This window comes from Halichoerus grypus, chromosome 1 (assembly GCF_964656455.1).
Source record: "Halichoerus grypus chromosome 1, mHalGry1.hap1.1, whole genome shotgun sequence".
Classification (NCBI taxonomy): domain Eukaryota; kingdom Metazoa; phylum Chordata; class Mammalia; order Carnivora; family Phocidae; genus Halichoerus; species Halichoerus grypus.
In genome coordinates, this window is record NC_135712.1 from 8,041,021 (window position 1) to 8,065,293 (window position 24,273).

At 43.2% G+C, this 24,273-nt stretch overlaps 1 protein-coding gene across 1 annotated transcript in view; it reads left to right on the plus strand.

Moving 5' to 3' along the window:
• Positions 1-24,273, plus strand: part of KCNJ6 (potassium inwardly rectifying channel subfamily J member 6) — a 257,108-nt gene that overhangs the window by 169,233 nt on the left and 63,602 nt on the right. The window contains exon 3 of the mRNA XM_036109246.2: positions 10,925-11,845. Within this exon, the coding sequence (XP_035965139.1) occupies positions 10,925-11,845 (921 nt within the window). The remainder of the gene's footprint in view (positions 1-10,924; positions 11,846-24,273) is intronic.

The following is a 24,273-nucleotide window of genomic DNA, read 5'->3' on the forward strand; positions in this document are numbered from 1 at the left end:
ACATGCTTTAGAGCAAATAACAAAAGCACCCTTTCCTCTGAGCAGACTCAGGACTGAAAAGGAGCACATGGGTTGGCAGACAAGGCACAGACTGGATTTACAGCCTTTCTGCTCCGCTTCTGTGGGTACCCTTGTGCAGTGGACAACCCACACAACAGTATGAGGTGGCCCTAAGAGGTTCCCAGCGGTTCTAACTGCCTAACATTCTGATTCTTGAAATCCTTTGAGAAGAGAAATCAGGTTTTTGGATGTCAATCTCCTTCAACCAGCCCAAAGTGACCTGTCACTCCTCTCCTTGGAGCACTGAAATTGCACATTTTACAAAGCCATTTCCACGCACAGAGCAGTCAACATTAGTCCTCTGACCTTGCAGTGGGTCCTAGACATTCTAAATTTAGGCTCATGTTGTGGAGCCCCCAAGCTAGAATTTTAACAAGAGCCTTTGCCCTTTGGTAGCTGTCACATGCTCCCAGCGGGATGTAGGAGCTGTTCTTCCACACAATGACACTAAACGCTCCAGTCTCTGGATTTCTGACTACAGTTGCCTCCCAAAGTCACAACAGCTCAAAGTACTGGGCAAATAAAACCCACCTCACCTTCTCATACACATCAGACATAAACGCCCAGCCTCACCAGTCCCCAAGGAGGCACAAGCTTCAGATAAGGACTTAGGCAAGGACTTATCAGCAATGGGACAAGGGGCCAAGGGAAACTGATTCTGAACTTTAGGCACCACTGAGAACCACAGTTCTGAGTCATCTGTCAAATGTGTCTCAGTCCTAAAATGGGAGCAGCAATCGAAACATGCAGGAGTGAGTAAGGCAGGAAAATCCCACCCCATCCTCAGGCTGTAGCATTTTAGAAAAGCTAATCTTTTCCTCTCATTTAGCAAATACATGTGCTTTTCTTTTTTTAACACAGTTTACTTTTTTATTGTGGCAAAATATATAAAACATACAATTTACCATTTTAACCATTTTTAAGTGGATATTTCTAGCACATTGAGTGCATTCACATTGTTGTACGTCTTCCTAAACTGAAGCCTCGTACCTATACAACACTAACACCCGTCCCCCGCCCCCAGGCCCCAGGCCCTAAGGATCTGACTACTCTAGGGACCTCACGCAAGTGCAATCAGACAGCATCTGTCCTTTTGTGTCTGGCTTATTGCACTCAGCATAAGGTCCTCAAGGTTCATCCACGTTGTAGCAGGTGTCAGAATGTCCTCCCTTTTTAAGGCCAAATAATATCCCATTGTATGTATGTACCGAATTTTGCCTATCCATTCATCTTGGTGGGGACACTTGGGTTGCTCCCACCTTTTGGCTGTTGTGTACAAATATCTCTTTACATAGGCTCTTCCCGACCAGTAAGCACGGGGAAACTTTTGCCTGGTCTTTGATTTTGCTGAGTTCAGTTATTTGCATTGTTAGATGTTGATTTAATTCCGTGGGTCTGCTGAAGTATGGTTTTCTTGAAATTCACACTGGAAAAGGAGCCAAACTGAAGCTCCTTCACCACAAAAAGCCTACAAGAGATGTCTCCAATACCCCCTTCCCATCTTTTCCTCCTCCCCCCACCCTTATCATCCCTACCTCTCTGGGAGGAAGTTTTGTCCCTTTTTCTGTATTTACCCAGCCCTTCGCCTGCAGCACCTTCGATTGATCTCCATTCCATCAAACACCTCACTCCACCACTGCCCCCTTCCTTATAAGGGCAACCTCTCCCTTTGGCTTCTTCTTAGCACAGAGACACCCAACACACACACACACACACACACACACACGTACACGCACACGCACACACACACAAAGTCCCCACTCCGTCAGCTCCCTCCAGCTCTCCAACTTTAAACACATTGTGTATACTTTTTTTCACCCCCTCCCTGAACAATCACTCCCAAACCCACTGCAGCCTGACCTTAAACCCCATCACTCAGATGGCACCACCCACACCAAAATCACCAATTGTATTAGTTTCCTGCGGTTAACATGAGTGGCTTAAAACAATAGAAATTTATTCTCCCACAGTCCTAGTGGTCAGAGTCCAAAATTAAGGTGTCAACAGGGCCACGTTCCCTCTGAATGCTCTTGCAGGAGAATCCCTCCTTGCCTCTCTCAGCCTCTGGTGGCTCCAAATATTCCTTGACTTGTGGCAACATCACCTTAATCCCTGCCTCTGACAGCACATGGCCTTCTCTGGGTCTCTGTCTGTCCTTTCCCATCTCTTATGCGGATGCTCTAATTGCATTTGGGACCCACCCTAATCCAGTATGATCTTATCTTGATCTTTACTTTAATTACATCTGCAAAGACCTTACTTGCAAATAAGATCACATTCTGAGGTTCCGGATAGACATGAATTCTGGGGGGCAAGGGACACTATTCAACCCACTACACTGGTAAATTCCAATTGTCTAGCCCTATGGGCATTGCTCAGCAGCTCTGTGCAACATTTGTTTTCGTTATTCAAAACTGAAAGAGCTTTATGTTTCCTACGGATATTTTAGATGCTAGGAGCATATTAAGGGGAAATTTAAATATAGAAAAATTGAAAGAAAGCAAAAACACCCACAAACGTACAACTCAGAGATTGATCAGATTAACATTTTGGATTACGTTCTTCTACACACACCTGCAAGCACACACTCACAAGTGCACACACATTACTGCAAAATGGCAATGTATGGAAAGTAGACTATACTTTTCTTATTCTGCTTTTTCACCTAACACTGTGGCATGGACAACCCACCAAGTCAGTAAACACATACCTGTTCATTCAGTAAATAGGTGCTTGGGTTTACCACCTGACAGGCACTTTTTCCAGAGCCTGAGATCCATCAGTGAATAAAACACACAGGGTCTAGACATTTAGTCTAAGGAAACGATGTTGCAAAACTTTCTGCCCTCAAGGAGCTTACCTTTTGACCCGGAACCAACAGACAATAAAAAGGTCACATAATAACCAATCCCTTTGACACTGAAAGCGAAAAGTGTTACAGGAAAAGCAAACAGTAGCCCAAGGAAGACTGAGGTGAATTCTGGGCGGCAATGACTGCAATTTTAAAAAGGGGTAAATTTAGTCCTCAGTAAGAAGGTGATCTTGGCGCAAAGAGTTGAAGACCCACAAAATACTGGAAAATCATTTTTAATGGCCACTTAGTATTCCATTGATTATATCTGCAACAGTATGTTTAACCAGTGCTTATGGACAGACATGTAGGTTGTTTCTAATTTTTCACTATTATAAGAGAGGCTGCAATATATCCCCTGCATACAATTGATAGATGTTTGCATCATTGTTTCCTAAGAATAAATGTCTAGACCCTGAATTGCTGATCCAAAGCATCTAATCACTCCTAAATTGTGAGGCCTCCAGGAAGACCTGCCCTCCAGGAAGACCTTGTCAGTTACACCGCCCATAAAACATGCACGTTCACAATTCCACTGCCTTTCCCAACACACACACTCCACATACTATATTTGCCATTCATTTCTAATTGCGCCAACTTTAGAGTAAAAAATGTTATTATATTTGCATTGCTTTTACTTGGTTGAACAGTCTTTCCATATGCTTTTTAGCTCTGTGCATTTCTTCTCTTATAAACTCCTTATTCATTTCCTATGATCTTTTTTTTCCCCCCTGTGGAGGTATTTATTGCTTTTGTAAATTGGGAATAAATATGTTATGTGTTGCAAATATTTTTCCTGGTTTGTCTTCTTACTTTTTTAACAAACATTTAAAATTTTTGTACTGACAAAAATACCAGTCTTTGAAAATAGTTTCTGGATTCCTATCATGGTTAGAAAGGCTTTCTCAACTCTTACAATTACAAAAATACATCTTCTACGCCTTCTGTAGCGTTTCTTTTTTTTCTTGGCATTTAAATCCTTAATCCACTTGGAATTTATTCTGATATAAGAAATAAGGAAGGGACTCATCACTATTCTTCCAAGTGGGCTTATAGTTGTCCCCACAGTGCGTGCCGAATAATGCCCCCTTTTTCTGAACCCTGGGCTGGAGTCCCACTTGGCTTCCTGCCCTGCTCTCTCCTCCTGCCCCTCACACCTCTTATCCCTTCCTCTGCCCCTCCTCTGGCTGCTCCTCTACTTCTGGCTTCTTAATGTAATTAGTTTCCAGGATCCTCTCTTCTATATTCTCTTCTCACTCTGCACAGTCCCCCCAGGAGCTTCTATCCATACCCACAATTGCAGCTACCCCTTGTGTGCACCGATAAACTTCCAAACATGGAGCCCAGGGTGGGGGGAGGAGGAAAAGATGGGAAGGGGGTATTGGAGACATCTCTTGGAGGCTTTTTGTGGTGAAGGAGCTTCAGTTTGGCTCCTTTTCCAGTGTGAATTTCAAGAGAACCATACTTCAGCAGACCCACTGAATTAAATCAACATCTAACAATGCAAATAACTGAAGTCAGCAAAATCAAAGACCAGGCAAAAGTTTTCAAATTTTTTTAAGCTTTTTCAAGCTTCAGCCCCACACACTTGATTTCCCACAGAAGTGCCCACCTCCCAACCGAACCAGCCCAAACCGGCATCACCCTCTAACCTCATGCCTCCAGGACCGCCCTGCCACTCCCCAGATGATTCCTGCCCATGCCCCTCCGCTGTTGCTAATCTCCAAATGATGTTAATTCTGCTTCTTATTCAACCCTAAATCCATTGCCACCTCTTCATCCTCATGACTGCTCCCTTAATCCAGCACCCTGCTGTTTCTCCGTCTTGCTGGCACCCTGTATCCAGAATTCAGCAAATCCAGCCTGTGGCCTCTTTTTGTACTGCTCATGAGTTAGGATTAGTGTTACATTTTTTAAGGGTTATAAGAAGTTCTTTAAAAAACAAAGAAGAATATGCAACAGACACTTATGTTGCCTACAAAGACTAAACTATTTACTATTGGCCCTTTACAGAAAAAGTTTGCCAACGCTTCCCTCTAATCTATACTCCACATGACCACCCTCCAGAGGGGTCTTTCTAAAATACATAAAATATTCAATCGTATCACTCCCCATTTTAAGACCAATCTCCATAGCCTGGTACAGAAGACTTCGGGGTCCAGCCTGGCTCTCATCCACTGCTCTCCTAGCTCCCTCCATTTCCCCCACACATGCTTTATTCCAGGATCTCTGTCATTCCCAAAGAAAGCTGCTTCATCCCTTCAAGCCTTTCACACATGCTGTTCCTGCTTTTCAAATGCCCCACCATCCCAGCTTTTGTCTGTCAGGAAGCAAACACACACTCGCCAGTTCCTTGAGCAAACCCATCCTGCTCTCCACCCAAGATAGATTTAGGTTTGAGCTTGCTGATATCTTCCCAGTGCCCCTTTCCCTTGTCTCTGTTTTCACATCATATTTTAATTTGTTGCTTACTTCTGACCAGAGAAATTCCTTCCCAATGAGGTCTTTTTAGAGCTCAGCAGTAGACCTCACATGGCATGATGCCCTGCATTTTAAATTGCCTCCTCTAATCAAGAGTGCTGAAGCAAATTTACCACATTCTTTTGATTCAAGGGAGTAAAAAAGAAAGTAGAGTAAAATAAAAGTGAGCCAGATCTGATAGACCATCTAGGGACTCTCAATAACACATGAACTATTTGAGTAGGTAATTTTTTTAAGTTTTGGTAAAACATATGTAACATAAAATTTACCATTTTAAACACTTTTAAGTGTACAATTCAACGCATTTAAGTACACTCACAATGTTGTGCAACTGGGACCACTATCCATTTCCAGAATTTTTTTATCATCACAAACAAATGACTCCCCATTCTCTCCCCCTGACCCCTGGTAACCTCTATTCTACTTTCTGTCTCCATGCATTTGTCTCTCCTAGGTACCTCCTATAAATGGAATCATACAATACTTGTTCTTTCATATCTGACTTATTTCACCTAACATAAAGTTTTCATTTCAAACCCCAACAGTGGGGGTTTAGTTACGATTTTCTCAAATTCCTTAAATCACACAACTAGCAGTGTCTCAATGTTTTGTTTGAAAATTCCTTTTCTTTTTTATTATAAAAGTGATATAAACTCATTCTAGAAAATTTGGAAAAACCAGAATATTTAGAAGAAAATTTTAAAGCACCCATAAGCTACCCGCTCAGAGTTACCCTGTTAACATCTGTGTGCATGTCCTTCCAACTTTTGATTTTTGCACATGCGTTTGAGATCTCTCCTGCTTTCCTATTGGTTTTCTGAAAGGTGTTAAAAATTCTTAAAGTACTTTTCCAAACGTTTCCCCTGGTCAGTGGAAGCATCACCCAGAGAACTCATATATAATTTGAAATGTAACAAATTCCCATCAGGAGAACATTTATACTGGCCAGAGCACCCTGCAGCCTTCCCTGGATGAGCGCTGCACCTAAAATTCGACAACAGGATCCCAGTGACTCAGGGATCAGGCCCCTCCCAGCTTGTGCCTCTGTCACTTGCTATTATTTCTTTCACGTTAAATTTCAACACTAGGCTGTTTTACACCTTAGCTTGTTTCATGTCAACTGATCACCTTTCTAAAAGAGAGAGGGAAAAAAGAGAAAGAGAGAGGGATAAGAAACAGCTGGCTTTATCACATTTACTTTAAGACCCACATTTACTTTAAGCCAAAATCCCGTAAAGCAGCTCATGAAGGAAATCATCGGGATGCTCGGCGTTGCTCCTACCGTCCTCTTGCCCATCGTCCAGCACTCCAAAGGCAGCAGGGAGGTCCTCTGCATCCCCTCTGCTCAAGCCACCCGCATGACCAAGCACAGGGAGCAGCACGTGTGGAGGGTGGGTCTGACCATGTGACCGCTGCGCATGCGTGGCCTGGGGAGGGGCGGGGCGGGGTGGGGGGGTGGCCTGCGGCCATTTTCTGAGTCGCGGAGGGGGCGGGAAGTCCGTAGTGTCAGAGGCTGCGCAGGATCCCAGGGAGGCAGGTCCGCTTTCCCGAGTGCAGCTGCTGAGCAGCTCAGAATGCTCTTGCAAATGCAGTTCAGATCCCCTCTCAGATCCACGCCTGGGATTCCAGGCACGAAAGGAACGTTAAGAACCATCATTAAAGTTCCCCTCTGTATTCCCCTTACACGCATTTGCATTCCTGCTGAGGGGTGCTGAGCCTCGCTCACTGCTCGGACCTGGGAGGCCCCTCTCTCCCTCGTGCAAGGCTCCCCGCGATTGCTCCGGACACAGCCTGGAGGCTCGGGCCCCCTTCTGCGCACCCCACACCCGCGTCCTCATTGGCCTCACCCTTCCTGCCCCTTGGGACTCCTCCTCCGGTGTCTTCTGCTCCCTACGTCCTTTCACATGTCACTGGCTTTGTGGTTTCTCTCAATCTGGTGCCTGCCCCTACCCGGGGCCCCTGTTAAGCAAGAGGCCCAGCCTTACCTCCCACTGCCCAGAGGCAACATTCTCCTTTCTCCTCTTTCCATCTCTGGCTGGACCTAAGAATTAAACCAACATGGAATCACAGGAGAAAAGCACACACCTGTACGTGGGAGCCTAACTGAGGAGCACAGACAGAACAGGTGACCAGAGCAGGAAGCTGGCGCACGATTCAAAGAGACAATGTGTGAAGAATTGGCAAGACAAGGGAGTTTGGGCCATGGGTAATAAAAAGTCGGTGAAGAAGTGACGGGGAAGCTGTGGGTTAGTTTAACAAGGTTTATCCACACAGCCTTCTCAGCCCCCAGTTCCCTGTCTCTGGTGGTGAGAGTGTCTTCCATCCTCTTGGTACAAGAAGGGCACCTTTCACATGGGAGCTTTATCTCCTGCTTTCAGAACAGGGGGGCTGGGGGCCTTCTTGCACTAGCTCTTTTGTAAGTACCTTTACTTCAAAATAATCAATATGCCAAAGTGGCATGATTGGGGGGTGACGTATCCTGACCCCCTCCCCATCTTCCCATGGATGCACCTTGCCTGCAGCCACTGCCCCTTCTACAGGGATACCCTTAAAGGCCACCTACCCACCTCACTCCCCAGGAGGTTTGGCTTTCTTTGTTTGATTCCATTTTTATCTGTTTTTAAAAGGCACTTAAGTAGCATATGCATTTACATTTTCCCCAACACCAAACCCCAAGCATTCGATTAACCACATGCTAGTTCATTGTAGACGCCATCCTCAAACAGTCCATCTTCTCTCCCTGCTCTTTCCCACGCCGGTCCCTCCGATGACGCTTCCTTCTCCGTGTCAGTATGGCTGCCCGTAAGATGAGAGATAAGGCTGTGTTTGATAATAGACACAAAATACATAATGGCTAAAACATGATCTTTTTCTTTCTTGTTTCTAGTCAGATGGCAGCTCTTTGCCACTGACTCGGGACCCGGGCCTCTCCACCACCTTCTGACTCCACCATCTTCCATAGAAGGGGCAGGGGTGTAGAAGGGGGCACATCCTCTATTTAAGGCCTTGGCCCAGCAAGACACACCAGCTCCAGACAGGCCAGGACTCTGCCCCGGCCGCCCCTCAATGCAAAGTAAACTTGGAAATGTGGCCCGGTCCTGAGCTAGAAAAAGAGGAAAAAAACAACAACAAAAAAAGAATTTGGAGGATCAACTGGCAGGTTCCCAGGACTACCCAGAGCACTTGTCTCTACTCACTCATTAACCGTTCAGACAGGATGCTCCAGGTCAGGATAAATGCCTGGATTTGAAAGTTATGGCCAAGCCAGAAAAAAAGCAGGAAAACAGCTTCAAATTGGGGGTGGGGGGAGGGGGGCAGGAGGAGGGTTGTATGTTTCCTCTTTGACGTTTTAAAGTATGAAATATCACTGAAGACTGTTAAGAGTCGGCTAATCTGACAAGCCCTCTTCTTCGGGTTGGAAAGACTGAAGGCCTTGGGGACACAGGGCTCAGGTGGCTCTATACAGCGGGAGAGCTTACCACCCGAGTCAAGGCAAAACCATTCACCGGGTCCACCTGGGCCCTTGCGTCCTGCAAACAAAGCCTCCCCACCATGGTGGGTTTGAGCCCAGAGTTCATCCCACATGAAGTCAGATTTAGAGACTCCCAACCAGGGCAAAATTAGTAGTACGAGCTCAGGCATGACCACTCCGGGCCACACACATCCATCCCCACCTCGCAGGGGCGCTGGCTTCTGCTTCCGTCCAGGTGCCCCACCCACCTCCTTCCCGTCCTGACCTCAGCCGCTTCCCTTTGACTCCTATCCTCGTCTCTTTGTTGGAAGAAGAAAAAGAACAAGCAGAGTTCCTCTTCTACAAATGAAGGCTATTGAGGGCAGTGATCTCAAAGTCAAGGTTGTCAAACCCAACAGCAGGTTCTGCAGAACAAGTGTTGTCTCTTCCTTGTGCTGAAACATGAAATGAAAAAAGAATCAATCTATGGGATTGATTTTTAAGGAAACTAACCAACCATGAACAAGGTTAATCTGTAAGTGAAGTTGGTACCACTCAGGTCCTCTTTGCAACTATCTTCTTATTCAGGTAAATGTTTTTTCAACAGACTGTGTTTCTCCTTTAACCCAGGGGAACACGTAGTTACCACAGAGAAAATGCATGGTACAGCCAAAGACTCAGAACGAAAGCCTAGGGAAAGAAACAGCTTATAAAACTTCTGGGAAGCTTTAAAATTATTGACTGAACAAGTAGCTTCATACAGTGGCTAATGTGTTTACTAGCAGTATCATTTCCAAATTTCCCTTTGCACTCAGATTCTAGAAGAGTTTTCCTAATGCACTCTTAGCTAACAACTGTAGCAATCATGAGTCATGAAGGCCGTCAGAAAGGAAACAACCACGAGCCAAAACTGCAGATGTTACATGTTGAGGCAGAAACCAAATAAAACGTGTAACACATAGAAAGAGAGAGAACGTTTCCCCCACACCTTTTTTTTTTTTTTTTAACCTTGGCATTAAATCAACCATTAGAGTATAATGCGTGCATACTTACCAACAAAAACCAGAAATTTTATTTTCCGGCTCTGAAATTTGAGACACAATTTAAAGAGCTCACTCAAAATTCTTGCCCTGTGTAAGGATAGTACTAGCACAGGCACAATTTAAGACAAAGGAATATTTATTATGTGTCTGTTCCATGCAAGCACATAGCACATACATGGTTTCATTCAACTTTATAAAAACCCTATAAACTGGGTATCATGATCACCATTTTGTAATTGTGGAAACTCAGGCTCAATGAATTCAGATAGTGTATTAGTCTACTCAAGCTGACGTAACAGAATGCCAAAGTGGGGGGTGGGGCTGGAGGTTTAAGATTAAGACGCTGGCAGGATTCCTTTCTGGCCACCTTGCTTGGGTTGCAAGACCTCTCTTCCTGGTTTGCAGCTGGCCACCTTCTAACTGTCTTTACACAGCCTTCCCTGGTGCACACCCAGGTGTCTCTCCCTCTTCTTATAAGGACACCTGTTCTATCAGGGCTCCATGCTTAATGTTAGTTATTTCCTTAAAGGCCCTGTCTCCAAATACAATCACATTGGGGGTTAAGTCTTCAACACAGATTGGGGCGGGGGGGAGCACAATTCAGCCCATAACAGATAGCATGTCCAAGGGCCCACAATTGCTAAGTGGCAGAACCAAGACTGTCTGAATTGAAACATTTCTTTATCCAGGGTGTGCTGCCTCTCCATGTGATGGCATCACAGATAGAATGGGAAGACATCCCATGTAGGGTCTGACTCTTAGAACTTGCTGGAGGGAGACAGTTTCACAGCAGTAAACTCTGTCCTGGTGGGAAGGGTGGGGAAGTATTCACAGGAGCTAGATTATAAGGCACAAGAGTCCAAGTCAACTAAAGACCTGTCCAGAGATGCCAAATAAAAATGGCTTCATCTATTCTGTTAAAAGCTACACAAATGCTATTTGGTTTCACTACCATACACCATACACAGTGTGGTTTCCATGATCCCAAAAGAACCAGCATTTCATTCCATTTTTCTTTTCTTTCCTCCAAATCACCAGCTAACGTCCTGGAGGGCGACTCCATGGATCAGGATGTTGAGAGCCCTGTGGCCATTCACCAGCCAAAGTTGCCTAAGCAGGCCAGGGACGACCTGCCAAGACACATAAGCCGAGACCGGACCAAAAGGAAAATCCAGAGGTACGTGCGGAAAGATGGAAAATGCAACGTCCATCACGGCAATGTGAGGGAGACCTACCGCTACCTGACGGATATCTTCACCACCTTAGTAGATCTCAAGTGGAGATTCAACCTATTGATTTTTGTCATGGTTTACACAGTGACATGGCTCTTTTTTGGGATGATCTGGTGGCTAATCGCATACATCCGAGGAGATATGGACCACATAGAGGACCCTTCATGGACTCCCTGTGTCACCAACCTTAACGGGTTCGTCTCTGCTTTTTTATTCTCAATAGAGACAGAAACCACCATCGGTTATGGCTACCGGGTCATCACGGACAAGTGCCCAGAGGGAATTATTCTCCTCTTAATCCAATCTGTGCTGGGGTCCATTGTCAATGCATTCATGGTGGGATGCATGTTTGTAAAAATATCGCAACCCAAGAAGAGGGCAGAGACCCTGGTTTTTTCCACCCATGCGGTGATCTCCATGAGGGATGGGAAACTGTGCCTGATGTTCCGAGTAGGGGATCTCAGGAATTCCCACATCGTTGAGGCTTCCATCCGAGCCAAGTTGATCAAGTCCAAACAGACCTCAGAGGGTGAGTTCATCCCCTTGAACCAAACAGATATCAATGTAGGGTATTACACCGGTGATGACCGCCTGTTTCTGGTATCACCACTCATCATCAGCCACGAAATTAACCAACAGAGTCCTTTCTGGGAGATCTCCAAAGCCCAGCTGCCCAAAGAGGAACTGGAAATTGTGGTCATCCTAGAAGGAATGGTGGAAGCTACAGGTAAGGCGTGCTCCATCCTGGGTTATCTGTGGGATCAATGCTCATTTTAAGCTGGACCTGACATACTTATTTATGATAAAATATGAAAATTGAGTTGCACTCACAATTGACTTCACCCCCTTGTTTCATGAAATAATATGCTTATGTGTCCTATAACCTTGGTGTACCCTCCAAGAAGCCTAACCATTTAACTTTTTAAAAGTCTTTGGAAAATAAACCAATAAACAATTTTTCAAAAGCACCACTTACTATATTTTAAATTTCCAAATATTTCCTTAAATTAAAATCTTATCTGTCTCCAAAGCACTTTTTAAGTTGCTCTAAAACATTGGTTAATTTAAATACTTGAGGTTATTTATTGGCAAGCCAGGAGGAAAAAGTTAAGCCTTTCAAAGGAAGCCTGACAAATTGCTTTAATAAAAATGCAATTTCACCCCTTCTTTGGAAGCCATTTGCAAGACCTGAAGCACTGGCTCTTCTTTTATATCAAGTGCAGGCAAGGTGTCTTTCCACATACTCTACCTGCTGAACCCCCAGCTGACATAACATTGTGGACCCAGTAAATAATTCGAGCAGGAAAGGAAAAAAATTGAAGATCCGTTCATCACAATCCTATTGACCCTTCTGCTGTTAATGGCTGATCATTGGTGTGTTCTCAGGAAAATGATCTGTCCTCAAAATAGAGAAATGGTCTGTTTTTATTGATGTCTTCACTCGTATCTGAACTTTACACATCTTCTACATCCCAATAGCAAAGCAGGTTCTGCCCATATTCATCGGTAACATTCCACAAAATAGATCCCTACATTCTGACTTAAGCTAAGAACAGTGCCCCACAGGAAAAGTATAAACCGGAACCCGAATTCATTATTTTCTTTCCTGTTCTTTGGAGTTATCAGTATTAGACTTAAAATCCTCTTTAGATAAGCAAGCTGCCCTTCTGTGCTTTGAAGTCTGCAACCTCAGGGGTCATCTATATAATCTGAAAATGCACGGCCAACAGCCCTGCCCCAGATTCTTCTTCAACCCATAACCTGATCTTGGTCATCCCTTGAAAGTCGTTGGTCCCCTGTTTCTACTTCCCGGTACCCAACAGGCGAAGTCATAACCTCTAACTAACTTCTCTTAGAGTGGTGGAAACTTTTGTGCTAGGTTTTTTTAAATGCAGCAAACAATGAAAATGTGAGTAAAAGTCTTTGTACGGAGCTCAGTGATTGGCATGTGCTTCTTTCCATAAAACAAAAGGCACATGGACCTAATTTGAAACGGCTTTAAAGAATAGCAGAATAATTCCTGTGGACTACTACGAGCTGCCCGTGTGCACGGGGCTATCTGTGCCTTGAGCCTGACTTTCCCATGTACCCCTGAGGCAATGATTGTGTGTGGGGAGGAGGAATAAGAGAGAGGAGAAGGAAGGGGAGGAGAGAGGGGAGGAAACAATCCAAACGGGGAGCTCTGTCATTTCCTCGCAGACCAGAAACTTCTCCCACGTCGGCTGAGCACAGGGACTCTGGATCCCCCTAGCGGTGGCCACTGTGGTACAACCATCGGCACCATCAACTGACCACTCAGGATGCGGTTTTAATATTAGATTTCTCGCTATTAATGATGTACTATATGTTGGCTAATTGAATTTAAATTTTAAAAAAAAGATTACTCACTATAAATTCTCCCAGTAGGACATGAGGGAGGGGGGTAGACAAGCCTTCTTATCATTGTATTTCTGAGTTCAAGAAGCAAAAGCCACTGGAGATGTACCCTCTGGTTATTGGTGTTAATCTGAGCTTCGGATTGCAGGAGCTGAGCTTTGTGTTCCCTCAAACCAAAGCCCAGTCTCAAAAAACAAATGAATCCAGAATAAGCAAATTATCTTTGTAATGTCCCTGAGTTGGAATTCTTCCTGGGGCAGACCCTGTCTTTCTGATGACAGCTTGTTATGAGTGAGGCTTTCTAAAGGGAAGAACATTGTTTTCTTGGTAATTAAACAGTGATACTTGCCTCTGAGCATTCAGCAGTCTTCCTTCCTGCTTTCTTAGAGAAAACTTGGTAGTTGCCAGCAAAAAAGAATCAAAACACTGTTCCTGGGGAAAGTCAACTACTGTTAATTTTCTTTAAAAAAAAAAATAGTTTTCTAATTTCTGTTAAGTGGAGGGAAGAGTGTTCTAGAAAGTTCTGGGTTTGTCTGGAAGCTGGATATGTCTTGATCTTTTCCTGATGGGATTCATACAGTTCAGTACTTCCAGAACATCTGATCTCTTAAACTTCAGCGGGATGCTTTTTCTTTGTGAATGAAAAGCACAAATGGGATTTATGGGTACTAAACAGGCCCTTGAGGGATGATGGAAGGAATGCTTCAGGGAGCCAAAGCCACAGGAAAAAAATAAATGTGGACCAAATGCACACCAAGGAAAACAAATTCACAAGGATCTAATTATTCATTGTAGGGCTAGATGGGAAATCAGAAGCCTTGAAAACAGCAAGCTGACACAAAACAATTTCTGTTTTATTCATTCCTTTCCAAAATGTCTTAGTTAACCTTAAACCACTATCACTGATCCCAATTAGCAGTCCTCTTCCAAGGATGAGCCCCACACCGCAACCTCACCACAATGCTCTCTTTCTGTCATGCATGTTGTGGTTACACAGTGATCCCAATATGGTGCTTTCTGGAAATCTGAGCTATCCTGCAGTGAGCTGAGTATCCACCGGGGTCCTTCAGTCTGCTGAGCGCCCTGGCCTAACAGGTCAGTTGGTGTTCCGTTGACACATTATATTCTCATGATAGCTGTACGGCTTTGTCACATCACTTAGAGTCAGGCACGTTTTTAGCAAATGAAAGTAAGCTCCTTGAAGGCAGGACATGAGTCTTGCCCAACTTTAATGCCCTACACGTTCTGGCCCCAGTCCTCTAGCCTCATAAAAGACAGACTCACAAAAGACCCACAAAAGACCTACAAAAGATAGAGCCACATCCTTGGCGGATGGCTTTAGTCTGGTCCAGCCCAGAGTCAGAGGGATGTACACGGTGACCTCCCAAGAACCTTCCAGTCATGTGATTCTATTTTTGAAAACGAATCAAACCCTGGAAAATTCTGACACCAGCCACCCAGACATCTGGGAACTGGCCGCGTCTCATCCTGCAAATATATTTTTAAAGGGGGCCCTTTATGTTCCTGACACATGGGCAATTTTGAGATAGTGATGTTTACAGAAGGGTTCACAGCTACGTAAACAAACATGCTCAGCAGCTGTGGCAAATGTGCTTTAAAATAGTAAAGCATTCATATAGACTGTTATTTATAGAGGGCAAATTGGCCTGGAGGCTAGATGACAGCTACACAGAGCTGGGCCCGTTGCCAGCCAGCTCCTCACTATAGCCTTTCTGATTGATGAACTTCCATATTTACCCCCAACGATTATGCAACTATGACAAGCAGCCCTTTCCAACACCTCAGCAAATGTGCCTCGTTAGTTAGGATGAATCCCCATTAAGCTTTTTTTTTTTTTACACTTTTTATTATGGAAATCATAAAACTTATACAAGAGTAGACCAAATAGTATAATTAACTCCCATGTGCCCATCATTCAATTTCTAGAATTCTCAATTCACAATCAAACTTGTTCCATCTATACTACCACTCACTAACTGCCCCTGGCATCGGATCATTTGATCTACACATCGTTCCGTGTGTGTTTCTAAAAGACAAGGCTTCTAAAGCATAATCAATTGCTTTCAAATCTGCTTGTTTGAATCGGGATCCAGAGGAGGCTAACACGCTGTGACTGATTGGGATCTCGTTCAAGCCTCTTAATCTCTGAGCTCCACCTCCATCTCTGGGTTTGTTTTTTTTTTTTCCTTCAACTTTTTCTCAAAGAAGAGAACTTCCGGAAAATTTAAATACTGCACAGAAAACTGGGGAAAGTGGAGGATGGGAGGAAGCCAAGTCAATGCATATATACTAACACTACAGATGAGGAAACAGGGCTGACAGCCCAGCAGCCTGCGTCCGTCGGTTACCGAGGAGAGGAGTGTGCATCAGAAGCCCAGGAAGGCAAACCGGAAGTAGGCGCCAGCAAACCGGAAGTCGGAAATGGGAAGTGGGGGAGGGTGAATCGGGAGGAGTTTCCATCCTTCACGACGGGAAAATTCAGTTCTGTCTCCAGAGAAACGTGCATGTGAAGAGGGTTTTGTCACAAAAAAATGACACCACAGATCACAGGAGTTCTGAGTTGCAAGGAATCTTCACCCAGCTCTTTACAGATGAGAAAATGGAGACCCAAGCAAGATGAGTTGCTAGCAAGACTAGGCTAGTACTTGGCTGAAGTCAAATGGCCGCTGGGAGAGTAGGAACTTGAAACCCAAGATCGCTGGCGTTTACAGCCTCCAAGTCCAGTGCTCTTTGCATGGTGAAAGCTGTTGGTTCATGAAAATTCAGTAGAGAAGTGCACCCAAAGAAAATGAGTGTTTAGTGTGCAGACAGGCTGTCTTCCCTTTTCCTCTACTATTAGTTCCTATTTTTCTTTAAGGTGTCTCTGTTGGTCTCCGATGTTACCAGTTCATTTTAAAACTCTCTGTGCATTCACATGAATTTTTAACAGCCATATATTAGAATGAAATGTGCCACAAAACGGTTCTGCAATCCAAATCAAGTAAGCAATGTCTACACAAATACCCCTGGAAGAGGACGAGGTTCTGTCAGATCTGATTTCCAAGTACCATTTTTCTTTCCTGTGATCAAAATGCCACTTCACTATAATAGAGGAGAATATGAGATCACAGATTTTGAAAAGCTGGCATTTTGCAGATAAGATGGTTGAGTGTTAGCATTACAGTACTCTTAAGCTATTTCTAGTAATGATATTTCATACCCATTACATTTTTCAAATCTTATTTTCTCCTTTTGATAAGTTACAGCTAATCTCTCCATTGACAAGTCATTATCTCAGGATTTACCATCTTTGTCTTAAGAGTTTTAACCCCAACTACCTAGCCCAGGAAAAGAATTAATTGATTGATCTGAACTTGGGTGAAACCCTCCTGGTAAATCTATATAAATAGGAATAAAAAAAAAAACTTCAAGGACACATGAATTTATTTTTCCTATGTAGAAATCTACCATTCATCAACATCAAGAAGTCCAACTATCCTTTCTTCCTTGAGCATTAGTTTCAAGTGATTTATTCAGGGCTTCTTTCCAAAATGTCTACCTCAATATCCAGTAGTGTCATTGGCTGGATAAAAACTGATGATAATTGCTCCCCAAATAGGGTAAACTTTTTGTGGTCCTCAGTAGTTTGAGGACACTGTGTACTGGTTCTCCAAATGTCCTAACAATCTGAGGTTGGATGCTGTAGAACACACACAGAGTTTTAAGCTTTCCACAAGCCCTATAAAAGGAAGAATACTATAACTCTGTTAAATATTATAACTCCGTTAAATATTTCCCCCAGTTTAGGAGGCATGTAGGGTCCCATAATTTAGAAGGTAGTACATCAAGGTGACCATATATTATTGTGATTGTGATTGTGATTGACAAAATACAAAAAAATTGACAAAAAATTTTTCATTCTTAAAACACCGGTACCAGACAATCCGTTAGTCTTCCTTTTCTAAACAGGCCATGAGGAGCTACTGAAATAGATGTCCCATAGAAATCAATGATGGACACACAATATATACAATTTAGATTCAAACCCAAGAAAAAAATTGAATTAGCATCTAAAAGTTACCTCTGGCCCAAACTCTAAAGTCAATACTCATGTTGGGAAGAAATAGCACTATTCAGATTAAGACATGAGTGTCAAATAGTGTGAAGCCTCTAATTAGCATATCCTTAAATAAATGGAGTTTTATTATTTCCTAGGGCATCCTATAATATGAGCGGAGACAGCATGGTGCCAGTGAAACAGTTCTACTGGACAATTTCTAATGACCAGGAGAGAATCACTGGGGAAAACCATGTAAATTATTCACACACACTACACACTGACCTAAACAAACAGCCAGAGGTGCTTCTTCTCCAGTTAAGCATGCCCTTCCTCTTCTCTCTTACACACCCCACTTGCAAATTCTCTTTGTTATATTAATTGTTTAGGATGCCTCTTTTTTAAAAGTAATCTCTCCCAGCTACAGGTAAGCTTAAGTGCTTCTTGGTGTTGTTTATAGTGCCAGCCATCCCGGGTTCAAACCACAGTTGCTCTGTTCACTGGCTTCCTTAATCTCTCAATGCCTCGAGATTTCTTCCACACTAAAATTGAAGCAATAATGGTACCTACCTCACAGGTGACCTTTTGACTTCCTGATTCTATGAGAGCAGATCATTTCTTCCCCCATAGACTGCACAGGTGAAAGGCCACAGAGAACAAAACTTTGAGAGGATGGGAAGCCTGGCAGTCCAAAGGGCCAAACACGGAGAGTGGCTTCATTGTTTTCGGGGACCATGCAGCTGATGCCTTGACAGGATAACAAATGACCCTCTGAATAGTCAAAACGGCAAATGTTAACTTGTGATAGCCAGTTCAAGAAATGCATACTCACAACCGAGAGTAAATGCCAACCTGGACTCTGCCCCAGTTACTTACCACGAATTACAAATCGATGGGATGTGAATTAATGAGGATCACTGGACTCAGAAGAGACTTTGCATTCCTATAGATAGTAACATTTCATCATTATAATTTCTGCCCAAAGTGGACATGAATATAGATTATTCTCGGGTCTTCTAAGGCAAGGGCTCAGTGAGGACAAGACCAATAGTCTGCATCTGAAAACAGTATTTCTATGTTCCCAATTCTCCTCCTAGGAGGTTTCTCATAAGAACTCTAAGGTATTGGATGATGTCCCAATTTGGAGAATGTATTTTGTGCTGTTAACTCAACTAAATTATATTGACTTACATAATAATTCCTTAGAGATACTTCTGCTTTAAAGTATGGATCTACTTCAACAAAACGGACAGTCAGTTCACCCTTAAATGATGTGGGGGTTTGAGGCACTGACTCTCCATGCAGTTGAAAATCCATGTATAATTTTGACTCTCCAAAACATAACTACTGATAGCCTACTTTTGAACAGAAGCCTTACCAATAACATAGTTGATTAACACATATTTTTATATGTTATATGTAATATACTGTATTCTTATGATAAAGTAAGCTAGAAAAAAGAAAATGTTAAGGAAATCATAAGGAAGAGAAAATACATTTCCAGTACTATACTGTAAAAAATCCACATATAAGTGGACCCACATAGTTCAAACCTGTGTTGTTCAAGGGTAAAATGTAAATAGTAATTTTTGTATAGCCAACTCCATTGTTCTTTATTGACTAAGAAGAGTGATGAAGATATTGTAGCAGTCCACTTTCCATAAGTTATGCTTCAGTAACAAACAACCCTAAGGGCTTAAAACACAAAGGCTTATTTCTCATTCACATTACATGTGAGCTACAGCTCTGTTCACATCGTGTTTACTCCAGGATGCAGATTGAAGGAGCAAGCAGCCCTATGTAGGATATGCCGTTCTCATGGCAGGGAGAAAGAAGAGAAATGGCAGGATGCCTCACTACTGCTCATCATTTGTTAGTCATAGCAAGTCATATGGCAGTGATTGATATCCATGGAATGGGGAAATATAGTTGCCTCATAGGACGTGGAATGAACAATTGAGAACAGAATGATACAATTTACCACAGATAACCAAGTGGTTTTGAAAACCAGGAGACTGAATTAAAACCTTTTTGTGAGTTAAGGTCTAAAATTGACAGTAGTCATTAGCGTTGTGCACCAAATATGTCCAGTTTTCATCCTTCCAGACACGTTTGGATCACATTTCCCTGCTCCTGTTGAACATGGCCACGGGATGCACATTTTTCCAGAAGTATACACCTAAGCCATGCATATCACTCTCGTGGAAAATTCACAAGCCAATGTGTAATGTTCCCTTCCTTTTCTATGGTACTCAATGTACATGTCACAGTGGAGCTTCTGTCATCCTGGACTGTTGACTGGCTTCAAAGAGTAGACCCCTTCCCCTGTCAAGTCACTTGGATCATGTAGCATGACTGAGAAATAACCTCATGTTATTGGTTAATATTGGGTTAATCCACTGAAATTTGGGTTGTTTATTACCATGGCGAAATCTAGCCTATCTTGTCTGATATAAAATATCACACTAATATTTTGACAAGTTGGCTCTTGTACGTTGCTAATAGCTCTGGATTAGCCATGAATTAAATATGTAACTAGTTACTTTGCAGAACTTCCCCTCCCCCCCCTTTAAGTTCTCCTTTCACAGGCTAAGCCTTTCAGATCAGACCAGCTGACTTCAAATTCTGTCTCTACTCCTGACTATCAATGAAATTGGGTACATCATATTCCTTAATTTCACCAAACCTCTTTTTCCATTCTGAAAAGTGAGAATGATACTTACATTTACAACAATATTCCATGAGATAATACATGGAAGTCATTCATCATGGGTGCTATACTAGTCCATAGTAAGTGCTCAATAAATTTAGAGAGTGAATCTGTAATTCTGTGAATCATGCTATTCTCATCCATCATTCTTGTAGTGCCTATCAGCTACCAATTACTTTAGTAGGTGCTTTGCACAAAGATTATTTTCAATCTTCAAAAAACTTCTAAAAGGTAGGTATCATCCTCATTTAACAAATGAGGAGTTGGCTCTCGAGTGGGGAGTTAGAGAGTAACTTTCCCAAGATCACCCAGCCGGTGAAGTGATAAAGCTAGGATTCACTCTCAGAGCTGCCCACCTCCCCAGTCTATCTGCCCCATGCCTCTCCAGAGGAGGCATGGTACACACAGTCACATTTAAAGGGGTGGTTATTGATTCAAGTTCATTAGTACACTGACAATTATGGCTCAATGATATATTCTCTTCTGATTAGTGGCCTTGGCTTGCCCATCAGGCTCACCTCACCTGACCATAAAAGGCAGGGGCAATCTGCTCTTGCATAACGTGTGGCACTGTGTCTCCTGAAAGGGCACCTACTGGCTCATACTCCAGATTCCGCCCAATTCAGTGTTATCAGGTGACCATGCCAGTTGATGCTCTGGGCCAACCCCATCCGAAACAACCTGATGCCATGCCAAGTATAACCCAAAGTGTAATCAAGCAGCCAGCTCGCAAACCCTTCCCTTTCCTTAGGGAAGGAAAAAATAAAGTTTAATATTGAAAGGGAAGAATCAATTTTGATTCTGAACTCCCTGCCAGAAAGTACAATAATAAAAAGATTTAGGCTTTGGCTAGCCTAATTAAACCTTGTTGGGGCTTCCATTTCATTGCAAACTGTCCAACAAGACTCTTTTTGGGGTTTGATGATGATGATGATAATTTTTCTCTAGTCACTGAGGTCATCCTTAGAAGATTTTAATTAAACTTTTGCTGAGTAAATACATTTCCTTTTACATTTTCTGAACCATATTTTATATAGGGTAACTATTAATAGAAATCTGTGAAAGCCAGTGGTTGCGGAGGGGCTGATGGGTGATGACATTAGAGGAGAACCCACAATGGGAGCACTGAGGAGGCAAAGCTAAATGTTGAATCTAAAGTGTATTGAGGAGGGCACGTGTTGTGGTGAGCACTGGGTGTTATGCTTAACTAATGAATCATTGAACACTACATCAAAAACTAATTATGTACTATACAGTGGCTCACTGAACATAATAAAAAAAATAAAGTGAATTAATGCCCTGTTCACAGTGGCCCCAAATTAAGTATGTTTAATAGAACACAGAGAGCTAAAGTAGCAGTAAAGTATTAGTCCTTTATTTGCTTTAGATACTTGGTTTTCTGTATTGTCTGTTTCTCCAAAGTTGGAAAAGTTGTTAAACTTTGGGGGAACAAAAATGATGCTGGTCCATAACTCTTGCAGAAGTTTTTAAGAATCCACAAGGTCCAATAAGGGGCAAGAAAGATTTCCAAACACCTCCTTGAGTCTTTCCAGCATGACTCCTTTGTGTTCACCCAGAGGGACCTCAGCATGTTCAGTCTTACCTGAAGACTCTCTGTCAGCCCCCATAGCTAGGGGAAGAAAGAGGCCACATTTGTTAAGCCAACAGCAGATGACTGTATTTGGAGGCAGGCAACTTGATTGGCCATGGACAAACCAGGCCAAGAGCAAGGAAGGGCAGGGTTGTTTCCAGTACAACTTTGCAGCCTCCACTGCTGTGGGGATCTGGCACAGAGTCGCACCCTGTGTTTGGTGGATGAATTAGCAAAAGCTCCCCTGTAGCTGGAAATGCCCTTTCGGACACTGAAGAGGCTAGCTGAGGGCACCATAAATTCCCATGTCAGCAAAGCAAGGTGTCCTCTATTGCCACATTGAAGAGTAGAATGACACTGTGGCATTTCTTTCCTTGAGTTCAGTCTGATACGTGCTAAACCTGGTAGAAGGGGGCATCTCATGAGTAATGAGCGTCCATTATCTGGGAAGGCAATAGCCTGGTGGACAGGAGACAGAAAAGATATTGGATAAAATTGTGCAGTTGCTTTCACTGTATCTCACATGTCCCGCCCTAGGGTCTCTTCTTAGGATGAAATAAAATTCACAGATGGATCCAAGGAGTATGCATTTAAATTTAAATGGTTGGTCTGTTCATGTTCCCATCTACCAAAATCTACTTTCTCCTCTCTCTTTGATCTAACGACACTTCTCCTAAATAACAACCTGGCTTCAAACTTAGTTGAGAAAATGGAAGCAATCAGGATGGACCACTGATCCTCCCTCACACAGCCATATCTACCACCCTGCCTGGGCCGTTCACCCCTATCTGTCTTCCCTCCTATTCTTGGAGAGCCCTGCTTAACCCAGGGCCAACTCTGGATCCCACCCCTTCAGTCTACTCAGAGATTTTTGGACTGCACCATCTTTCTCTTTCTTCCATCAACAATTTTTTTCTTAACAGTCTATTCCCATCAACATAAAAATATTCCCTTTTCTCTGCCATCTTCAAAAACAAACAAAAACAAAACTATACATCTCTTGGCACCATGCTCCTCTCCAGTACTGTCCCATTCCCTGACTCTCTTTCTCACATTACTTCTAGAAGGGATTGTCTGTCATCCCCACCACCATCTTTTAACTTTTCATCCCAAATGGGCTTCTGTTCCTAGCACACCACTGAAACTCCCTGGCAGTGTGCATCCTGTTAGTTCCAAAGGCCACCCCTCTGTTCCTGTTCTACTTGGCCTCTCCACCTAATGACCACTGCCTCTTTCCCCAACCTTTCTCCCCTGGTGTTTATCACTTCTGCTTTCCCTCCTTCTTCAGTGAAAGCTCCTTTCCATCCTCCTCTGCAACCTATTTCTTCTTGCCTCAGAGCACATTCTATCTGGAGTCCTATTGTTCACTTTCCCTCTGAGCCATTTCAGCCAGGCCCTTGACTTCAATGACCATCTTTTTTTGCATGTGACATCAAATTTCTATCTCTGGCCCGAACCTCTCCCATGAGTTCTGCACTCAGAAATCCAACTGCATACATGGCATCCCTATTTAGATGCCTAACAAGCCTTCACAACTAATGTGGCCAAAGCAGAAACTAGAGATTCTAGAATCCACTACAATTTCTTCCCCTCTCAATCTTGTCTATGTTCATAAATGTCATCATCAGTCATTCAGTGACTTACACCAAAAACTGCAACAGCATACTTGATTCATCTCATTCCCTTATAGATATGACTTCCAAAAATATGTCTACATCTATGGCTACCACCCCAGATTAAATTGTCATGTGTGGAGGGAACGACATTCAACGGAGTCTCCCTGCTTTACTCTGACCATCCTACAAAAGTCCATTTTGCACATAGCATCTAGAGTGCTTTTACTAAATGTTAACCAGAGCAAGTCATTCCCATGCTTACGGTGCTCCAAAATATTCCCATGGCACTTGGAAAAATCCAGATTCCTTGCCATAGCCTACAAGGTCCATCTAGCCTGTCTCCAGCCTGCTTCTCTGCTTTTACCTCCAACCACTTTCCCACCTGACTCACCATGCTGCAGCCACATGGGTTCTCTCAGGTGGTTGGAGAAGACCTCCTGGTGACCAGGAGGTCTTCTCCAACCACCTGAGAGAAACCAGCTTCAATCACTGTGCATACATTGTGCTACATGGAACGTGTCACCAGCTGACATTATCTGGTTATGTGTTTATTATCAATCAGAATGTAAGCTCCATGAGAGCAGTGCCTCGTGCTGTTCTTTGCTGTACTCCCAGTACCTGGAATAATTCCTGGACCATAGTAGGCATTGGGTAAATATGTAGGTGCCAGAATAAATGAGTGGAGGAATGAATAAAATATCCTATATGGTCACAAACCAGATTGGTCCCTTAAGCACTAGCAAAAGTCTGGAATCACTTAAAATTGCCCAAAAAAAAAAAAAAAAAAATCCACCTGGCCATGGTC